The sequence below is a fragment of the Penicillium paradoxum genome (assembly GCF_028828445.1).
Source record: "Penicillium paradoxum strain IBT 22861 chromosome Unknown utg000007l_segment0_segment0, whole genome shotgun sequence".
Taxonomy (NCBI): Eukaryota; Fungi; Ascomycota; class Eurotiomycetes; order Eurotiales; family Aspergillaceae; genus Penicillium; species Penicillium paradoxum.
The window spans coordinates 2,865,505-2,885,609 of NW_026643185.1; the positions used below are offsets into that span (position 1 = coordinate 2,865,505).

The 20,105-nt window shown below is 50.2% G+C and overlaps 8 protein-coding genes across 8 annotated transcripts; 4 read left to right on the forward strand and 4 right to left on the reverse strand.

Annotated features, from left to right (window-relative positions):
* Positions 1–28: 28 nt before the first annotated feature.
* On the reverse strand, positions 29–2,722 carry N7457_008606 (uncharacterized protein; the record flags this gene model as incomplete). Its single annotated transcript, XM_057179649.1, has 3 exons — positions 29–1,840; positions 1,893–2,070; positions 2,136–2,722. 3 exons carry the CDS (start codon positions 2,720–2,722, stop codon positions 29–31), a joined length of 2,577 nt encoding a protein of 858 aa, XP_057028035.1.
* Positions 2,723–4,196: 1,474 nt separating this feature from the next.
* pfy1 (profilin) lies at positions 4,197–4,961 on the forward strand (the record flags this gene model as incomplete). The annotated part of the gene is made up of 5 exons (XM_057179650.1): positions 4,197–4,224; positions 4,307–4,322; positions 4,439–4,523; positions 4,600–4,734; positions 4,830–4,961. The coding sequence occupies 5 exons, from the start codon at positions 4,197–4,199 to the stop codon at positions 4,959–4,961; spliced, it is 396 nt and encodes a 131-aa protein (XP_057028036.1).
* A 504-nt stretch (positions 4,962–5,465) lies between these two features.
* N7457_008608 (uncharacterized protein) lies at positions 5,466–6,165 on the reverse strand (the record flags this gene model as incomplete). Its single annotated transcript, XM_057179651.1, has 5 exons — positions 5,466–5,762; positions 5,813–5,828; positions 5,891–5,939; positions 6,009–6,035; positions 6,135–6,165. 5 exons carry the CDS (start codon positions 6,163–6,165, stop codon positions 5,466–5,468), a joined length of 420 nt encoding a protein of 139 aa, XP_057028037.1.
* A 968-nt stretch (positions 6,166–7,133) lies between these two features.
* On the reverse strand, positions 7,134–7,694 carry N7457_008609 (uncharacterized protein; the record flags this gene model as incomplete). The annotated part of the gene is made up of 1 exon (XM_057179652.1): positions 7,134–7,694. One exon carries the CDS (start codon positions 7,692–7,694, stop codon positions 7,134–7,136), a length of 561 nt encoding a protein of 186 aa, XP_057028038.1.
* Positions 7,695–7,884: 190 nt separating this feature from the next.
* N7457_008610 (DASH complex subunit DAD4) lies at positions 7,885–8,483 on the forward strand (the record flags this gene model as incomplete). Its single annotated transcript, XM_057179653.1, has 5 exons — positions 7,885–8,033; positions 8,104–8,155; positions 8,212–8,256; positions 8,314–8,398; positions 8,455–8,483. 5 exons carry the CDS (start codon positions 7,885–7,887, stop codon positions 8,481–8,483), a joined length of 360 nt encoding a protein of 119 aa, XP_057028039.1.
* Positions 8,484–8,858: 375 nt separating this feature from the next.
* Positions 8,859–11,285, forward strand: N7457_008611 (actin-related protein ARP5; the record flags this gene model as incomplete). Its single annotated transcript, XM_057179654.1, has 4 exons — positions 8,859–9,054; positions 9,114–9,434; positions 9,488–10,428; positions 10,479–11,285. The coding sequence occupies 4 exons, from the start codon at positions 8,859–8,861 to the stop codon at positions 11,283–11,285; spliced, it is 2,265 nt and encodes a 754-aa protein (XP_057028040.1).
* A 1,708-nt stretch (positions 11,286–12,993) lies between these two features.
* N7457_008612 (MARVEL domain-containing protein) lies at positions 12,994–13,717 on the forward strand (the record flags this gene model as incomplete). The annotated part of the gene is made up of 4 exons (XM_057179655.1): positions 12,994–13,140; positions 13,209–13,312; positions 13,371–13,493; positions 13,555–13,717. 4 exons carry the CDS (start codon positions 12,994–12,996, stop codon positions 13,715–13,717), a joined length of 537 nt encoding a protein of 178 aa, XP_057028041.1.
* Positions 13,718–15,360: 1,643 nt separating this feature from the next.
* nte1 (lysophospholipase) lies at positions 15,361–19,937 on the reverse strand (the record flags this gene model as incomplete). The annotated part of the gene is made up of 2 exons (XM_057179656.1): positions 15,361–19,594; positions 19,657–19,937. 2 exons carry the CDS (start codon positions 19,935–19,937, stop codon positions 15,361–15,363), a joined length of 4,515 nt encoding a protein of 1,504 aa, XP_057028042.1.
* Positions 19,938–20,105: the final 168 nt, after the last annotated feature.

Below are 20,105 nucleotides of genomic sequence, written 5' to 3' on the forward strand. Positions count from 1 at the left end.
AGACTCAAAGACTGGCGCAGGAAGAATGTCACAGACACTCGATCCGCAACTCTTGAGAGACACCCGGCCGATGCCCTCGGTGCACGTCTGTAATCTGCGGTGTCATAGCTCTTCTCTGCACGAACCGCTCGTCTGGGTCTAGGTGATCGATCCTCGCTCCGATGGGAACGATGACCTGTCGCTTTGCCCGCGAGACAGAGATAGAACGAGCTATGGAGACCTCAACCTTTGGGATTGAACGTTCGACTTGGGGTTCGGGCTCGGGGTCTTCTTCGGCGGTATCAATGGGTTCAACCGCATCGGCGAATGGCATGCGGGTGGATTCTGCTGGCGATACGCCAGATCTGGGGCCTGACGAGGCTGATACTGGGGTCACAATTCGGTCAAGCTTGTCCCGGGCTGGGCTTGATCTTGATGATGCACTTAGAAGTGTGTTGCCTGATAATGGGGTCACGATCCGGTCAAGCTGGTCCCGGGCTGGGCTTGATCTTGATGATGCGCTTAGAAGTGTGCCGCCTGATAATGGATCTCTAACTTGTGGTTGGGGTCGGCCTTGGGTTTGAACTCTGAGGCGTGGGCGAGCTGAATGGTTGGTTTTATGGTGATCCATAGGCATATTAGGTGGGTGGTGAAAGTAATTGTGTGGTAACGGAGGGCGCTGAGACTGCTTTGATGTTGCTTGTGGCAGAGAATCCTTTCTCGGCTGCACTGATGCTGCTTGTGGCAGAGAATCCTTTCTCGGCTGCACTGATGCTGCGTGCGGCAGAGAATCCTTTCTCGGTTGGAAAACTGGCTGCCGTGGAATAGGTTGCTTTGTGGAAACATTCTGATAAGGTTGGGAGCTCTGCTGTGGCCGCATGTTCTGTGGAGGCATAGTGCCTGTTTGTTGTCGAATACTCTTCTGTAAGAGAGCAGACTGAGGATCTGCTGTGGCTGAAGAAATGTGGTGTGATTGAACATTTTGTTGTGGCCTTGTCTTCTGTGGGGACGGAGTATCATTCTGCGTCTGAACACTCTGTTGTGCGTGACTAGGCTGTGGCTGTGACACTGTCACAGCAACGTTTTGTGGTTGGACGCTCTCTTCTGGCCGGGTCTGCTGGGGAGATGGAGTAGTCTTTTGTGGTTGAACATTGTGCTCAGGTTGTGGTTCTGGCACCATTATGGCAACATTTTGTGGTTGGACGCTTTGTTGTGGCCAAACCCTTTGCGGGGACAGATTTTCCTTTTGTGTTCGAACATCTTTCGGTAATTCAGCGAGCTGTGGTTCTTGCCTTGTAACTGCAACGCTGTGTTGTTGGGCGCTTTGGTGTAACCGGATCTGCTGGGGAGATGCAGTGATCTTCTGCGTCTGAATGCTCTGTTGTGCTCGAGTAGGCTGTGGCTCTGACAATGTTACAGTAACGCCGTGTGATTGGGCGCTGTGTTGTAACCGGATGTCCTGCGAAGATGGAGCAGGCTCCTGCAGTTGAACACTGTGCTGTAATCGAATAGGCTGTTGCTCCGGCTTTATGGCAGGAAGAGGCTTGTCATAGCTACTAGAAGGCTTTGGGGTACTGGAACTCTCAGAAAATATCTTCGGAATGACAGGTGATTCGAACGAAGAGACGCTGTCCGCGTGTGCAAAATGATGGGGTAGTTGCGGTAGCATTTTTGATGGACTCTCGATGGGAAGCGTGTTTGCCCTCACCAGAGGAGTCGGTCCACGGGAGAAGTTCTGTGTACCAAGTATCTCTGCCGCTTTCGAGGGCTGTGAGGTGGGAAACACGGTGAAGCTTGAGCGTCCCGGTGATGTTGCTCGGCGCTGGGGCATTGGGGGTGGTGTGGGGGATTTCAGAAAGCCCTATCTCAGAAAGTCAGTTTGGTAATGACCTTAAGCTGATGGAATGCCATACAATTGCATCTGGCACGCTAAGCTTGTCCAGCGTTTTAGCTCTTCTGGTCAGCAGTGAGGGTCTCTCGTTGTTGTTGACAACATTGCCGAACATGACGCTATATCGCTCCATCTGAACATCCGGAATGTCGACACTCAGCAAAAGGCCTTGATCCCTTGTATCCTTGGCGTCGTTACCGCTTAGTGGCAAGTTCCGACTCCGCTGGGCAGGCATCTTGGGGGAGCAAGTTCGATTTTCGGCCACTCTTCTGTCGACTGGTTTCTTTCTTTGGCTTTGCGGGACTTCTCAGATTGTGCATCACCGTTGCCATGTGGCTTGCCCTCGCTTTCTTGCGCTTCCGGGAGGGATGTGAAGGCGTTCTTTGCCTTGAACAATCCGCCAATCTTCTTCCATTTGCTTGGCTTTTGAGGAAGATCTTTTTCTGGGGAAAAAGCCAAGGTATCAAACCTGGGCGGTGGCAGAGACCCATCTTTGTTCAACATGCCAGGACTCCCCAGGGCAATGCCAATCATATCTTGCTCGGTTGGAAAGCGGTCTAGTCGGGTGCTAGGTTGGACAGCTTCATCTGGTGGTGCAGTCACGCAAAAGTCGAAAGTTGCACCCTGGGCAGCTGTTTGGGCTGGTGTTGGCATTCTAATCCAACCATCTCCTGCAGGTTGTTGACTGAAGTCCCACTGTTCATTCGCTGTGGGCTCTCCTGGACGTTGTGGGGCCCCAGGAAGACTGCGAAGGTCATTCCGTGGCAAAGCATCGGTATAGGTTAATACAGGGACAGATATGACATCCTTGGGCTTCGTGCGAGACTGGACTGCTGTTATACCCCTGGCCATCTCTTACTAGTATGCTGGAAACCAGCCGGCATGCAATAGAAGAGAGGTAGAAAAAAAGAAATGCACGATATTAAAATTCAAATAAGATCCCAGATCATAGGAACGAAAAAAGGGCCTTCCAGAAGACCAAACAGAATCAAGAGGAAGCAAATTGAAATGAGCGAGACCGCTTGATATTAATGAAACGCCGCGGGATTAGCTCAAAGTGAGTGGAGCATTCAATAACAGGCTCCGTACGGAGTAAATGAGACAGATACCGGCTGAAAGGCCAAATTAATTGTGTCGTCAGTTCTAGGGCCCAGATTGGACCAACGACCACGATCCTCATATCCCAAATCTCCTAAGTGCGCCAACAGGCCCTAGTCGGCCGCACTGGACCAACGAGACCAGGAGAAACGAGACGGGTAGAGCCCAAACATCGCAATGAATTCTGTTTTAGACATCGAGGGGCGTCTCAGCGCTAACATGAATCCTCACGTGTGATGCTTATTTCGTGCGGGACGAATGAGCGTATACGTCGCGAATTGATTAGCTCGCTACCACGCTGAAAAGGGGCCAACGAGGGCTCCGCCTCGGCTGAAGCCATGCAGGAGGCGTGTTTCACCGGTAAATAGCTGAGACACGGCGTTTTGACCCTTAAACCAGGAGTCAGAATCAAGAGATATGTACTCCGTATGCTCCAGAATTGTCCTCATTGAAAGGATGTCCACATCGTGACTGTGCACGGTCAGCTGTTGATCGATTCCCCGAGACTCTGAGTCGCCAACGCAATGTGATGCCAAGCCAGTCTCTCACACCAATGTGGTTTTTCATTTTGCATCTGGCCTTCCGATATCAGACGAGACGAAGCGAAACGTGCGTTCTTTGAAAGAGTGTCTCAAGGAAGTGGCCAACTAGCGGTCAGATCATCCCGACTCCCTAATCCCGACTCAGGCGCCGAGGCAGCGATCGTGGAAGATCGACGGTACATGAACTTGACCGGGCTGGGCTGGATTGACTGCACTGGACTGGATGAGCACCGGGATGCTATATGTATGTCATACATCGTACTTCGTGCGAGTTCGTGATATTGAAGGAGACATATCCAAAAGTTCATGTTGAGCTTGTTGAGATTCTCCCACCGCTAGTTGGTGAGCGACGATATACAATATCAGACATCTTACAGCCTACACAGATCTCTTGCAACCTTCCCGATAGAGATAGAACATAGCAAAGAATAGCCCTTCCAAATCCACGCAAATCAACACAAATAAGCTTGTCTTCCGACCGTGTTGACGGTTGGATCGTCATATGGCGGGGTCCTCTCCCGACCGCCACAACACTTCCCCCCCACTACACTCCTCTTCTCCCACAAGCTCTCCTTTTCTGTATATTCAAAAGGTGCGCTTTTTCTTGAACCCCTTTCCTCTTCCCTTCCTGATCTCTAACCCTCAATCTACTGCAGCGTTATTCTCTCAACTTGTTTACTGTCATCATGGGCGAGCACTCAGCAATCTGGCAAAGTATGAATCCCCCCCCCGGATAGACTGCAGCAACAGTCTAACCCTTGCTTCGTCAAGTTCACTAACATCTGTTCCCTTGAAGGCTATGTCGACTCCAGGTATATCATCATCCCTCGGCCCTGACATACCCCTCCATGTCAACATCGAACCCAACCCGTGGACCCGTTGCACCGTATCTAGCCGATGTGTACTGACAAGTTTTTCTTTCTCGTAGCCTGATGGGCTCGGGTCAGTTCGACAAGGCTGGCATTCTTGCCGCTGACTTCTCCGGTGTCGAGGCCGCTTCGCCCGGTTTCGCGGTAAGCTCACCGGTTGTCTTCGTGCGGGGGATTGCTTTGACGCCGTCAACTAACCTCGTTGCTTCTCGAAAATTAGCTCTCCCAGGAAGAGATCAACTCCCTGATCACCGCCTACACCTCCAGCGACAAGGCTTTCGCCGGTGGCTTCTCCGTTTGCGGTGAGAAGTTCGTCACCATCAAGGCTGACGAGCGCAGCGTATACGGCAAGAAGGTAGGTGACCGGGATCCCCTCAACCCACACCCGCCCCAAGAAATCGATCACATCAATCACGAGAATGAGTACTAATCCTTTTGTCCGTGATCCAGGGTAAGGAGGGTGTCATCATTGCCCGTGCTTCCTCTTGCACCATTATTGCCCACCACGGTGAGGCCGTCCAGACCACCAACGCAGCTACCGTCGTTGAGAACCTCGTCGACTACCTCAACAACCCCCGGTAAATTGGAAAATATGCAATGATAACTAAATGATGTGATGAGTCGAGGGGTCTGTGAAGAATAGGAAATAAAGGTGCATTCGACTATTTCTCTCTTGAGCGTGATGATTCGCTTCTGCTTCTTTCTGGCTTTTGTGACTGGTTTTCTTTGCCTCAATGGACCACCTTGTTCGAGACGTGCTGTCCAATGCACAGGATGAGGAAGCGAAACCAGATTGTATGATGCACAATGTAATTTGTCTATTCAAACATGCATATTAACTGATCACCAGCAATGAAGAGCTGGCGGAGATCAATAAGGGTCATTATTAATTACATAACGTGCTGAGCGCCGTAGATGGGTCATATCGTCCCATGTCACTGTCACTTGTACAGTGTACCTGGATACTTGTACATCGGCAAAGATCGGGATGTGCATTTGATATCCCGCAGACATGGTACACCATCCTCGATTTCGAGGACTGACGTAGTATTTGCAGCATCCTTGCCAGTTACTACCTGTATGTCATCATACAGGAAGCTCGGCATTGCTCCTTCCACCAGCAAGAACCTCCAGGGCACGTTGGATGTACGGCCCTACCACAGGGACGTTACCCGCAAATTGGCCGATCGTGACGAGGAAGTCACCAAACAGGATAAAGAGGCCGTACAATTCGATCAGGAACCCGGTCAAGGGCCAGCGGAAGAGAATGAGGAGAATACCGGCAGCGAACGCGGCGGTCCCCTTGAGTTTTTGCGGGCGGGTGAAGAAGACCATGGTTTTCTGGACACCAATGATCAGGGTCAATCCAATGAGGAAGAGAATCTACGTAATGTTAGTTCGGATCGGAGATTATGATGGAGCACGTGGCGTACATTTCCCATGGCAAGTCTATTGAATAGCCGTTAGTATTCAGCTCCCCAAACAGATGCGATAAGCAAGGGTAGACGTACAATGATCGGTCGAAGAACATCACCACTCCTCCAAATAGGAACAAGCCTCCTAAACACGGGCAAACATGGTCAGTCCTCAATTCAAGCTATTAATGCTTCGGGAACGCAAATGGCATACCGGCTGAGCAGAAGATCACACCGATCTCTGTGATATAAGTTAGCTCATGCTTCAACATTTACTGCGCATAGTCTGCCGTGGCAGTCAACGCTCGAGGCTTTGGGACGAATGCGGAATGCGACTGACTCTGGTTTTCTGTTAACCACATGCTAGGCATTTTTGATTATTTCGGATTCGACCGGTGCAGATATATGACACCGAGGGTTGCACAAATAACCCCAATAGAGGCTCTAAGGAGACGAAATGCTTGTCGCTGCTGTTCTGAGGAACGATTGTTCGTCGGTGATGATTGAATTGGTAGGGCAGAGGCCAGGCAGATGCGGTACAAAACAAGCGGATATGGGTATCGGTCTCAGCTGATGATGCCTAGCTAGCTATTGTATAATTGTAACGGTATGCGCGCCCTCAAATATTGAAGGAATCCCTCGACAACAAATCGCAAGGTAAAAAAGTTCTCAGGCACAGGGTAAACACGAAGAGCGATCAAAAAATCGCCATTCTGCCGTCTAAATTGCGCCAAGTCAGGAAGGGCAGGCGGTGACACCAAAGTGCTTATATCCCGCACTTGTCGTTTCCCGCTCTTCGCTTTTACAGAATACTCTTCGCCAATTTCCTGGGCAATTGACATGATCATTAATGATGTGGTCTTAACAATTGCATAGATTTTTCAATCTCAACTCTCACTCGTTCTAATTCTACCATTGAGATATGTGGATTGAACCGCGATATTGAGCTAGACAGCTCAATTTGCTACCCCCTCCGTTCCGGAAACTTCCATTATTTTACATGCCACGCCGCGACGACAGTCTCTTCGGATTCTGTAACTGGTGCCCTGTTCCATGGGGTGTCGGTAATAGTCGAGTGCTTCTGCACAAGGCGAAGATCGATTCTTTGATCACGAATAAGCCGGAGCGCTTTCTTGAGCCTGTCTCGAAAGGGGCATGGTGGGGTGGAAAGGGCTTGACTGTGTTTGGTCGTACATATCGCTTCATAGCGATTCATATCTATTTCTAGTTCAATTGATCAGCCCAAGTTATTATTATCCAAGTTTGATCCACATAACCCACCCAACTCTCATATGGTTGTTCGTTTGGGATTTGAATAAAGTTGGCCTCTGCCAATTCTTTACTTCAAGATAGTATGCGCACCGCGAGCCTCTAGGTAGTTCTCAGGCACTCCCTGTGCGAGAGTCCGGATCACTTTGAAGATCTCCTTGTCGTGATAGCGCAGGCGGGTCTTAGGATCGGTGTAGGGTCCGTTCAGGCCCGTGATGTCGCAGTAGTGATGCTTGTAGGCGGGATTAAATGATGGCGCAGATTCGATGTTTGTATAAGTGACGGCTGGCCCAGTAGAGAATGTCGCGCGGGCATTCTTCTCCAAGACGAGGGTTGACAGGTTTTGGGTGGCCTGGGACAGGTTGGGCGCAGCCCCTTCGGCGGGGGTTCGTGTGCCATCGGTCACAATTCCTGAGGTACCACCCGGTGTGGTTGCGCCTGAATTGGCTTGCGTTGCCATGACTGAGGCTTCCTTCCGGGAGGCCTCGGAGATGATCTGTTTGAGGTTCTTATTGCGCCGCTGGGAGGGTTTCCAGTGAGGATTGCGGAAGGGCTTGGGGACATGTGAGATGTCCAGGCTATTCAAGAGCTGCTGATGAGCTTCATCTTGGGCAGCGGTTGCTGGAGGCATGATATTGGATATTACTCAGGCCACCGGTGAGATCAATGGCGAGGTCGGAGCGGAACAGCAGCTGTTGCGTAGCTTGCCTATGGGTGAATGGTGTTGTGAAGAGAGATAAAAAGGGGAGACTAGACAAAGTTGAATTCCTGAGCAAAAGGTCTCTTTTATATAGTATGGATCGTTCGAACACAATCAAACAATGAAACAGTTCCAGGGCGAAGGACAGTGGTGGTTGTCCCAGACCCGGGAAGTCTGTATAGCCACACGTGATCGCATCCCGATTAAGTCCAAACAAACACCTTCACGTCGGTCACCAGCAGCACATATCTCAATCTCCAGCCATGGTTCGTGATATCTTCCTCATATGCTAAGCTTTTTTATCTACAGGAGTTAGGGCGCTGACACCTCACTAGGAAAGTCCTCATGAGCATCAGCAGACGGTGCTGCTCTCCCGCATCATCACCAATATTGTATGTTAATAGCGAACAGAGGTATAAGAGTCCTTCTTTGCTAATCTTTGAAATAGGAGAAACTTAATGAAGCCATTATGGTCATGAACAAAGGTCTCCAGGTTTGTTTTAGCCTCTATTCATTGATGTGAATATGGTCTTATTGACCCCGATCATAGGAAGTCAACATCCAAAACATGAACGTTGAGCTTGTGGCGCAAATGTTCAAGAACTACCAATCCAATGTTCTCTTCCACCTCGAAGGTATACTGAACTTCCCTCCCATGTATCCTTTCTAGAACTGTGCTGATGTCCTACAGCCACTGAGAACCTCAAGGACCCATCCTAAGTAAGGCTAGACGAGTTTCTGTAACGAAGGAATGTGTGGATGAGCTTTCAACTAGTCAATGATACCAGATCTTAAATCGAATTACCATTAAAATGATTCTTTTGTGTGATCCATTGTAGTTGTTGCCGGCACACCAGGACAAGCGATAGAGAGATAGATAGCCTCTATTCTTGGCGGTCCAACTCCGCCAAACCTCCATCAACCGCGTTGGTATCGTTTGCCCTTGTCAATCCACTAGCCTCCCCCAACCGCGGGCTACCTGGTACCGTTTACACTTCTATCTCAATCTCCTTGCCCTGTCATGCAGTGAGCCCTCCTCGCCATCCATCCGATCTTCGATCTCAATAGCTCCTGGTTTCCGGAGCGCAGCCCGCCATGACGATTACCTCCATTCAAAGCCTCTTACCAGGCCGCATTGCATCCAATGCCACTGAGAAGCGAACAGAAAAACCGCCACCACAACTGCATGGGGTCCAAGACTTCCCCTTCAAGGGTTACCACCCTCCGCAACCTGAGGGATATCGGCAAAGCCAGGCTCATCCCGACACAAGTGCCATCGTCATTGACAATGGTGAGGAAGTCGATACAACTCGTGACAACAGCCTACTGATCAATGTATTCTATGCGCAGGGTCTCATCTGGTCAAGGCCGGTTGGTCCTTTGACAAAAATCCCAGATTCGCCATACCTCCCGTGATGAGCCGATACCGTGATCGCAAGCTCAATCGCCAGTGTCAATTTATCGGATATGATGCCTACGTTGATGCGACTACCAGAGGACAACTGCGCAATGGGTTCGATCCCGGTTCTAGTGTTGTCGGTAACTGGGATGTCATGGAGGGCGTGTTGGACTATCTGTTCCTGAAGCTGGGTGTGGATGGTGCCAATGGAGGCGTTGGGCGCCCCATCTTGATGACAGAGCCGATCGCTAATACGGCATACTCACGGAAAAGTGAGTATCTGGTAGTCCGACGGGCGTTATGGGGCTTGCTGACATTCTTTCAGTGATGAACGAGATCCTCTTCGAATGCTACTCCGCGCCGTCCGTGGCCTACGGCATCGATTCCCTTTTCTCGTACCGCTATAATGGGGGAACAGATGGTTTGATCGTGGATTCATCGCATACGTCCACCCATGTCATTCCCGTCATGAATTCGAAGCCCATGCTCTCCAATACTTCTCGTCTCAACTGGGGAGGTCTGCAAACCGCCGAGTACCTGATGAAGCTCATGAAGCTCAAATACCCCACCTTCCCGACTCGTTTGACGGATGCACAGATGGAGGAGATGGTTCACAAGCACTGCTACGTCTCGCAAGACTACGCCCGCGAGCTGAATGGGTTCCTTGACTGGACTGGACTAGAAGACCGTGATCGCGTCATTCAATACCCATTCACGGAACACATCGTTCAGGAGAAAACAGAAGAAGAACTTGCGAGGATTGCGGAGCGCAAGAAGGAGAGCGGGCGTCGCCTGCAAGAACAAGCCGCAAGGATGCGACTTGAGAAATTAGTGAAAAAGGAGCAAGAGCTGGAGTACTGGAAAGATCTGCAGCAAAACTTAGCCAATGAGACTAAGAAAGAAATCCGTCGCGTGCTGGAAGCCGAAGATTTAAAGGATGAGGCTGCTCTGGAGAAATTGATTCGTGAGCTAGAGAAATCTATCAAACGTTCGCGCAACAAGGACCTCGGCATTGAAGAAAGTGAGGAGCAGCCTGAAGAAATGACCTTCCCCATGCTCGATATTCCAGACGATCAATTAGATGAGGCTGGCCTGAAGGAAAAACGCCATCAACGTCTCATGAAGTCCAACGTCGATGCCAGACAACGTGCCAAGGAAGAGAAAGAGCGCGAAAAGGCTCGCGTTGAAGCAGAGGAGCGACTAGATCGCGAGACGCGCGAGAAAGATTTCGAGAACTGGATTTCAAAGCGCCGCAACAACCGCCAGGTATGATAGCCAGGTATACCTCTTTTCATTCCCTTGCTAACACGGAGTAGAACATCCTCCAAAGAATCAAAGACCGTGATCGCTTCACTGCCGATCTTGGAAACCGCAAATCTCTGGCCAGCCAGATGCGCATGAAAACGCTAGCCAATCTAGCATCCGACGGTCCTAAGAAACGCCGCCGTGGTGGAGATGACGATGACTTCGGTGCTAATGATGATGACTGGGGTGTTTACCGCACCGTGGCCGTCGGTGAGGGCAGTGACGATGAAGAAGAAGAGGATCTCAACGGCATGCTCGACGCGGTAGAGAAGGAGCTTCTCGAGTACGACCCTGATTTCAACGAGCACCACACTTTTGCGGCACAATCCGATTGGACCAAGAGTCTTGTTCATGCCTTCCTACGCGGGCCATGGCCTTTTGATCCCGAGAGCCAGCGAGAGGCACACCAGCTCCATTTGAACGTGGAACGCATCCGTGTCCCCGAAGTTGTTTTCCAGCCCTCTATCGCTGGTGTCGATCAGGCTGGTCTGATCGAAATTGCAGCCGATATCATTAACCAACGTTATACCAACCCAGCAGACCAATCCCGTCTTCTGAAAGATGTTTTCTTGACTGGTGGAAATACGTTATTCACCGGTTTTGATGAACGCTTCCGCAAGGAAGTCCGCGGCTTCTTGCCTGTCGATGCCACACTAAATGTGCGCAAGGCATCGGACCCTGTGTTCGATGCTTGGAAGGGTGCTGCACAGTGGGCTTCTAGTGGTGACTTGGGCCGTTCTTCAGTCACGCGGCAAGAGTATATGGAGAAGGGCAGCGAGTACATCAAAGAGCATGAACTCGGCAATGCTACGTGGTGAGGGCTTAAAAAGAGCAGGTCTGGAAATTCCTATCTTGGGCGCACTGGAGTCGAATTGGTCTACTTATCCGGCGTGGAATAGGGCATGTTTAATTTGATACTTAGAGGATGTTATTACAGTGAGACGAAAGTAAGCGCGATATGACATGTTCAGCCCTCGGTACCATGAATGTATTTTCTAGTGAAGTGAAGTCAGTCTGACCATGTAGATAGAATCTTTAGTTCCCACCCTTAGGGATCTTATCGACTTCTCTTTCTTCGTCCGGCTCGAATGGCTAGGCAGTCGTAGCCAGCGGGTAACCGCCCCGGGCCATGACCTCGGAGTAGTCCTCGAGGCCTCATGTCTAACAGCGTGATTCTATCAAATATATTCTCTATTCGATTTCATTTTGATGCCAAAGGACTTGACGTATCAATCTTCGTGAAGTGAGACATGCTTAACATAACTGAATATGTTAAAGGGTATCTATAATCCAGCTATATATTTAAAGCTGGGGATCTGAGATTACTTTGTGCTCTCTTAGTCTCCGGGGTAATTCTTTTCTTATTTGAGATGGGACAATGTGGCCAACGCACGAAGATGAAAACGAGAAAACAAGTCCCAGCTCTGTTCTTTTGTTCTCAGCCAAGTCGGAACACAGTTGGAGACCAGTCCATCCACAACATGATCAGTTGAGGATAAACCATGTTGTACGAGCGAATATGGCCTACTGCACTTGTTACACGGCACTTGCAAGTGGCAATCACTGATTTCAAAATCCATAATACTCGGTTGAACTAATATCCTACTAGGATATTGTGACCGACGCTGATCCAAGTGCGAGCGTTTGAGCAAAGAGATGGTGGCATCCCTAGATGACCCCCGTGGTGATGTAAAAGCTTATAAGAATAAGGCTGAAGCCACAGTCGATCATAGTCAATCCATGGGGAGCCCTGCTAGTAGATATTGCTGGAGATTATTGTTTATTTTCTCGGTGGTTATGCACCGGTGGTGTGATATACTCTGCATCCCTCGCTTTGATTGGCACTTGGTATATAGCACATCACGAGGCTATCAAGACGTTGGATAATCTTCCGCGAGCTGCCGACTGGGATCCTCGTTTGTCCTGACCACTGAGCTTTGTATGTTTGCTGCAATTCAATTTCGAGCTCTTTGCGCACGAGAAAATGGCATTGCTGATCTTTATACATCCTCGCGGCAGGTAGATATTGACTTCATATAGTACAGAGACATATCGAACCTACTGCACGATATAGTTCAAATCAGCTACACAGACTAAGAGAAAATCAAACACAATGGCCAGCTCTCGAATAACCCGGAGCAATAGACGGCGCCAGATTGGGATTTGGCCCAGGCATGATTCTGACTTCATGCAGAGGCCACCATGACGCATCTGGGGAATTCTTGATTCTCGTCCTTGCTGGCCCTGGCCCTGGACTGTAATGAACATTGTTACATTATACTTGACGCTAGTCTGGTTTGTCTTCCTTTTTTTTCAATGTACGAATATGGACTGCAGTGTTGCGATGGTCGGTCCCGAGATATAAAGCCCTGTCTCCTGCTCTGGGAATTTGCCTCTGCTCGCCATCATCCTCTGTCTATACATCAATTATCTCACAGGTGTGTGTTACTTTCACCTTCCGTCTTTGGAAGCTTATTATATCTATCCCCACCTTGTGTGCGTATTCACTTCTTACACTCCTACACAATGGCCTTCTCCACGGCCATCGCTCGTCCACTACAGCTGGCCACTCGTACCCTGCAGTGGATCAGCGCGGTCATTGTCATGGGCTTGACGTCTTACTTCCTTCATCATGGTCCACATGGTCAGCACATGATATACCAAGAAGTCATTGTATGTTTATTTCCTCTTCCGTTCCACTATCTTCATTTCACTATAGAGGCATCATCTAACAAGGCCAGGCTGTCTCCTCAGTCATCTTCTTTATCCCAGCATTCATATCACCATTTCTGCCTTCAGCACTAAGCAGATTCGTGCTAGTCATCGATGTCATATTCTCATACCTGTATGTCAACACCCAACCATACTATATTCAAAGACTCCAGATCTAACAGCCATTTCAGCTGGTTGACTGCCTTCATCTTCGCCGCCCAAGATTACAGCACAAATCGATGCTCCTCCACCAAACCTTTCGGCATCAACTGCCGCCACAAGCGGGCCAATGAATCTTTCATCTTTGTAGCATTGTATGTTGAAATCCACCCTTTATATCCCCCACTCCAAGATATATGACTAATATCATACCAGTATCCTCACATTCTTCGGTGTGTTTATCGAAGTCGCGGCCTTGTGGGCGCATCGCAAGGAAACCAACACCGCCGAACGCTCTGTCACTGAGGAGCAGAAAGCCGAGACTGAGGCTCGTCCTCCTCTTGATGCGCCCGCTGCAGCTCCTGTTGGCAATGTCTAATGGATTTATTTGCCATGTCTCCGGGCAATCGCATTCATCATTGCTTAGCATGATAAGTCGTTGTGGGTGTATCATGTTCCTGGACTGTTCGCTCTACGCTTGCTATGCCTTGTCTGGGGGTTGAATATTTAATCTGGTTCCCTTCGCACTCCTGGATCGTAACGAACTCGATTCTGAATGGGAATTGGATTGCACATACGTTACGAGTCGACATCAGGGGTCAGGTGAAGTTTGGGATACCTAATGGATGCCACGGCAAACCATCACTGATTGGGGATTGTTACTTTTTTTGTGCTCTTTCATTACAATTTATTATTCTAATACATTTATGATCCTATATGGAGTATATAGTCCCTTTCATCGTAACGATGATGGCAGTAACATTGCCGATTGGGGAAGCGATCGGGTGCCTGATCACAGTGTGAGTTAGTTCCAAGCCAGATTCCTTCTCTGTTGGCCAGTATAAGTCGGGCACCTATATGATGTTTCGGCCTGAAGCGCTCCTGGGTGAGCCTTGGGGGATGAGACGGTAAACTCATGTGGGGTCCTCCGGACTTTGTGATGTGCTATATATTATATACAGAGTACGTGCCCGGGTTTTTAGCGCCCTGATCCACAAGCACAGCCTGCACAGACACATAGGCTCGGTTGGTGATGGAATTATTCTCGAGTTCGTTCATCCTAAGCTTCCTGACCTCCAAGGTCATCGATCATTTCCGCGTATTTTGGCAAGGAATGCGTTGAGTTCTTGGTCTCCAAAGGAGCATTGGTGGATCTCCAGGCGAACAGGGACCGGTTTTCTAATGCGGCGGAAGCTGTAGAGGCCGATGCTTTGGAAGCTTAAGCGGGTGTCCTATCAAATTGCAAAACCCTCCCTTGAAGCCTCTTTGACTTGACGACCACCTTCCGCTAAGGAAAGGTGCATGTATCAACCAGGGGCGTACTTCGTGTTGAAAATAGCGTGACAAATGAGACAGTAGACAGAGAGGCAGTTTTAGTTACTTGCCTATTTCAATGATAATCTTCCAACCTGAACTCGTACATTGCTATTTTGGGTTCTTCACTTGGCGGAGCAGCTCAGCCCTACAATAGGCATCGATCCGGTTGAACTAGAGCATTTTCACTTTTGATGGGTGTTCCGCCAGGTATAATGTCATAACGCCTAGCGCATGTGCACGTTATTGACGCCGTAGGCCTCAGACACAACAAATTATTTAAGCACAGACTCCCAAGGCTAGGTATGAGGCTAGAAGGACTAAGACGTTGGTAAAACGCCCTTGGCTTAAGCCGAGGTGTAGTAGAGCCATTTTGGGCAGCCGGCTTACTTCGTCTTTGCGTTGTAGTGTGACATAGTAGCCATTTCGGTTTCTAAATTTCCGGACGAAGGAAAGTTCATAGTGATAGCAAAGCTGTATTTCTATTCTGTATTGGACTATCCACAGTATACAATGAATGTACAGGTCGAACAAGCCAGTCAAAGGGTTCAATCGGTATCTCGCGCAATGAACAAAGGTGCCAGCACCAAGAAAAGCAAATCATATACAGTGTTGAACGCCGCATACCAGAAAAAGTCAAGTCGCTGCTTCATCAGACTCGAAATATCATGCAAGGTTTGGTTGAAGGATGTTGGTTGGAGGATATGGTTAGATACTAGCGCGGCGAGGAGCCATTGTCCGCTGCAGCTTGCGCTTTTCCTCGGTTTCCTCGGGGATAGGTAGCGAGCCCTCGTTTTTCAGACGGTCGAGGTACTCTTTTCCATATGCATAGCCGACTTGGTAAATCTCATCGAATTTACCGAATTCAAGAGTCCCGTATGGATCGATGGGAGGACGCATGTAGAGACAGCCGGTCATACTTTTTGCGCGCTCAAGGTTGTCGAATGATGAGACGTAGGCAAGGCGGGCTTGGATTTCGGAAAGCGTAGGTGGGTTGGGAAGTGAAGAGAATGGGTTCCATCGGTTGAAGACTGACCAGAAGCCGGATAATGAGTCTCCGAATCCTTGGGGTGTGGTGTCGTCGATTGATCCGACATCAACTGCGAAGATGACATCTGCTCCAAGACTTCGCATGTGTGCCACGGTAAGATTGTCGATGTAGCCGCCATCCAGGAGCATGCTGCCTTCGTCGCAGATAGGAGGCATCAAACCGGCCAGTGACATCGAGGCCCGGACGTACCGCCAAACATAGCCCGACGAGTGATACTCAATTCGGGACCGGCTGATGTTGGTTGTATTGCAATAGAACTCCAGCCAGAAGTCTTCAATCTGGCTATCACCGAAGGTTTTGAAGATACCGCGGTTGAATTCATGGCCTGTCGTGTAGGACACGGTAGGATAGGTCAGGTCCAGTGCGAACCGCCACATACTCCCCATGCGCCCGGAGAACTTCTTGGCTCGGCCGTACATGGGGACGACATCGGCATCACGCGCGTACAGAGCTCCAATGAAAGAGCCGATCGATGTACCACCGATGATATCAATTGGGATTCCGGCCTCCTCGAGCGCTTTGATGACACCAACTTGCGCAATGCCACGCGCTCCTCCTCCACCCAACACGAGACCCACAGACTTCCCGCACAACCGCCTAGCTAGTCGATGGAAATCACCCTTGAATGGAGTTTGCGGGGAATAAAGTGGGGTTTGTTGCGCACGGCGGGAGGTATATTTTTGAATTTCGGCTTGCAGGATCTGCACGCGCTGTTTCAGCACAGTGCCGAACTTTTTACTCGGCGGATGTGAAGGCTCGTTGGTGGAACGGAAAGCCATTTGAATGTGGTGATGGCCACCATTGATCCACACTCGGTTCTTGAGCCATTCCCTGGTAAGTCCAGGTGAACAGTATCGTTCCGCGTGTAAAAGGACCAACTCCTTGCGGGCAGTGGTTTTCATACCCAGCAAGAATCGCTCGTACTCACCGATCCTTGGTGAGGATTCTGCGAGGCCCACCAACAGGATGGAATCGGCTTGCGCGATGCAGGTCTGAGTCCATGGTGCGTTCACGTTTGTATCAGCAATGTACAACACCATACCGTACTTCTCCTCAAGATCAGCTAGATATTGAGAAAGCTTAAGTTTGCCCATCTTACTAAAGGCATGGCGACCTAAGTGGTTCAAAATTGCCGCTTGGTTGAGTGATGTGACACCTCTGGTCACACCAATTTGGTGCAACGCCTGCAGAAGTCTATTTCCGAATTCCACGACCGGGACACCAGCCATAACAGGGAGAATTGCAACAGTGCGAAGATTCAGCGTTGAGGTTGCAGTCTGGGCACCAGCGGAATTTCCGTGTTCGATGCCCTTTTCAGACAACGGACGTTCAACCAAATCACGCATTCGTTGGGCAATGAGTTTAGAAACCTGAATGGTGATTCCAGGGTGTTCCTGTGCAAGACTGTTGAAGAGAGACCGGGGGAATTTGGCAAGCTCCGTTTCCCGAATAGCATGCAACGTGGATGGTCTTGTTGATTCGGTCATGACCTCTAGTTCACCAACACTCTCACCCTGGCCGTGTTCGCCAATGACGGTTATCTTGCCGTTTGATCCCTCAAGGACAGACCTCAGGCGACCGTTGAGAACAAGATAAATGGCATCACTTTCATCACCTTGGTGGTAAATCACTTGTCCTGCGCTGACTTGAACCCACTCAAGAGCGAAATCAATGTGGAGCAGCAAGCGAGGTAGAAGTCTTGTCAGTCGCTTTGCTAGTGTCAATAGAGCTGCCGGATGTCTGTCTGCGATTCTCTCCAGGGAAGCACGGGGAAGGAATCCAACGTAGACATCCGTTTTGGCCACAACATCGGTGTACGAGCGGTATGAAGCCAGTGCACCCACGTATCCTTGAATACCACCCGGTTTGATCAGATACAGCGATTTGCGAGATTGTGTCTTCCGTCGGGGGTCACTGGCGCCTGCTGCACCAGGTGCGCGCGATGATGCTGTTGTGGTGCGTCTCAGCTTCGGGAATAATTCCTCTTGCGCTTGCGAGACGGACCCATGAGAAGTCCCAATAAGGGTTTCGTCGCGTTCATTCGCTGGGATTCCCACGTCCAAGAAGCCATCGATCACGTAGTAGAGACCAGGGTGACGCTCGCCCTGTTCCACAAGAACCGAGCCTTGAGGGAAGTAGACTACCTCGATGTCATGGCGCAGCTCTTCTCGCAGGTTGACGACAGGTGAAGTCCCCCCTGCGCTAGTCACTGACATGGACATCATGGATTCGGACTCGCCATCACCAGACCCTTCATAAGGATCCATGAAGCCAAATGCATTGGAGAACACTGCCTTCTGACGACGGTTATCGTAGGAGAGAAGTCTTGGTGATGCGTCGCCAGAGTGGCTTCCCTTACGCAGGGTATCGCGTGAGCCTTCAGTGAGCCCAATGCCTCTCATAATACAGTCTAAGATTGACTCGCGGAAAAGGCCGTCCTCGTCAACCGACTCTTTTCGCTGGAATGTTGAGGGCCGGCGATTCATTGCAGCAGCGGATAAAAATTGCGGTTGTTCTCTCTCGGTAAGAGGACTCTGCATGCGAGGTGCCAGATGGTCGTATCGCGGCCCAAATCGGGACAGTTGTATCGTCGATAGTAGATCGCCTGGGCTGACACCTGCCGTATCCCTGTCGATGAATGCCGGTGGAGACATCTGCGGAGCTGGGGGTGCAGGGCGTTCACTGGCCACTTTGGCTTGCAAGACAGCCTCTTTTCTGAGGCTACTGCTCGAGCGACGCCGACGACCAGCAGAAGGATTGTGCAGAGCAATGCCTTTGCCAACCTCTTCTGGTCCTAGTCTGTCTCGCTCCCGCGTGAATTTGTCTTTCAGGCGGTCCAGGGCGCTCCCCCGAAGATTATTGGGGAGGTCCCAAGAGGTAAACTTGGACATTTGCCGTTCTATCCCCAGTACTTCGGTGGTCAGACCTAGATAAGAATGCGCTGTGGCGAATGTCACCCGCTGAAGACGTGTCAGAATGACTTGGACGATGTGTGACGTTGCCCGTGGGTAGACTCTAGTCAGACGGCGGAACGCGCTCGCTGGGATTATGGCAATTGTCGTGTCCACTGTAGCCCGTGCCACAATATCCGGATGTACCGACTTGCGACCTTTTTTCTGGGAATTCTGTTGATGATCAGGTTGTGGGGTCTGGTCTTGTTCCTGGCTAGGCATAGCATGGCTCTCTCCGAGATTTAGCGGAGGAACTGGCGACAACGGTGCGCCAGGTCCGCGAGCTGCAGCGTGCAATTCGGTGAAATCGGGGCTATTAACAATATTGGTGCCAGGGCTAACAGCGAAGGAATCAGCCACAGGTGTCTCAGCACGAGGAGGGCTAGATATACTGGAGCTGTGGCTTCGCGAGTTGCGGAGCTCGATATCTTCTGTAAAAAGCTGGAGAATGGAGAATAGAGACGACATCGAAGCGCCATTCTTGACCTCGGTGAGGAGCTGATATCCCTGTCGGCCATGGATGTGATGGTCCTCCTCGTCAGAGGTCGCATCATCCATGTACAAGCTCTCTTGGGAGTTTGATTTCCCTTCACGTGCTGACTTCACAAAAATCTGGACTAAGCCATCCACGACCATACAAAATCCCTTTTCTTCCTCTAGCATGAGTGTCTCTCCGGCAATCAGCTTCCTAGTCTGCATTGTCCGGGTCAACTCATGGAAGACGGGCCGTTCGAGGTAACCAAAGACTTTGATGGCGCTGAGGAATTCATCGAGATAATTGGCAAGCCCTGGCTTTGAATCGCCCTCCTGGATATCGGGGAACAGATCGATTTGGGCTTCTTTGCGTTGGGGCTCTGGGGGCAGGCGACTGTACATATTCATGAACCGATAGCGGATAAACCAGCTAACGGTCGATACCAGGACGAGAAAGATCAACATTCTAAAGGGCCATGTTTGATCAGCTACAGTGCCTTTGGATGACACTCTCATACTAAGACCTACATGGTGGTGAAATTCATGGTGAATGTCAAGCTCATGGAAAACAGCGTGAAGAGCCATGTGGGTAGTGTAATAGTTGAGAAGGTGATGACCCAGTAGAGGGCACTTGGGACAGTGTGAAAGATGAAGGTGAACACCCATCCGATCCACCCCGCCATGGTGGAAGGAGCTGGTGGGAAGAGCGGGGGTTGAGAAAGAGAGGTCGCGCTAGAGCTGAGGGGGTTAAATGAGGTTGAAGTTGACGCCGTTAGGCTGAGGGCAAGGGATGGGGCCAGGCCAGCCATGCTCAGAACAAGATTGGGAGAGCTCCGCTTTGTTCCCAGGATCCAAGGCTAATGCTGCGACTAAGTCGGACTAAGTCAGCGTTACTGCGACCGAGTTAGACTTCTGAGAAACTTGAACCCAACCGTGGGCCCGTTAGGCCTGACCGATCAAAGCATCGGAAACGTGCG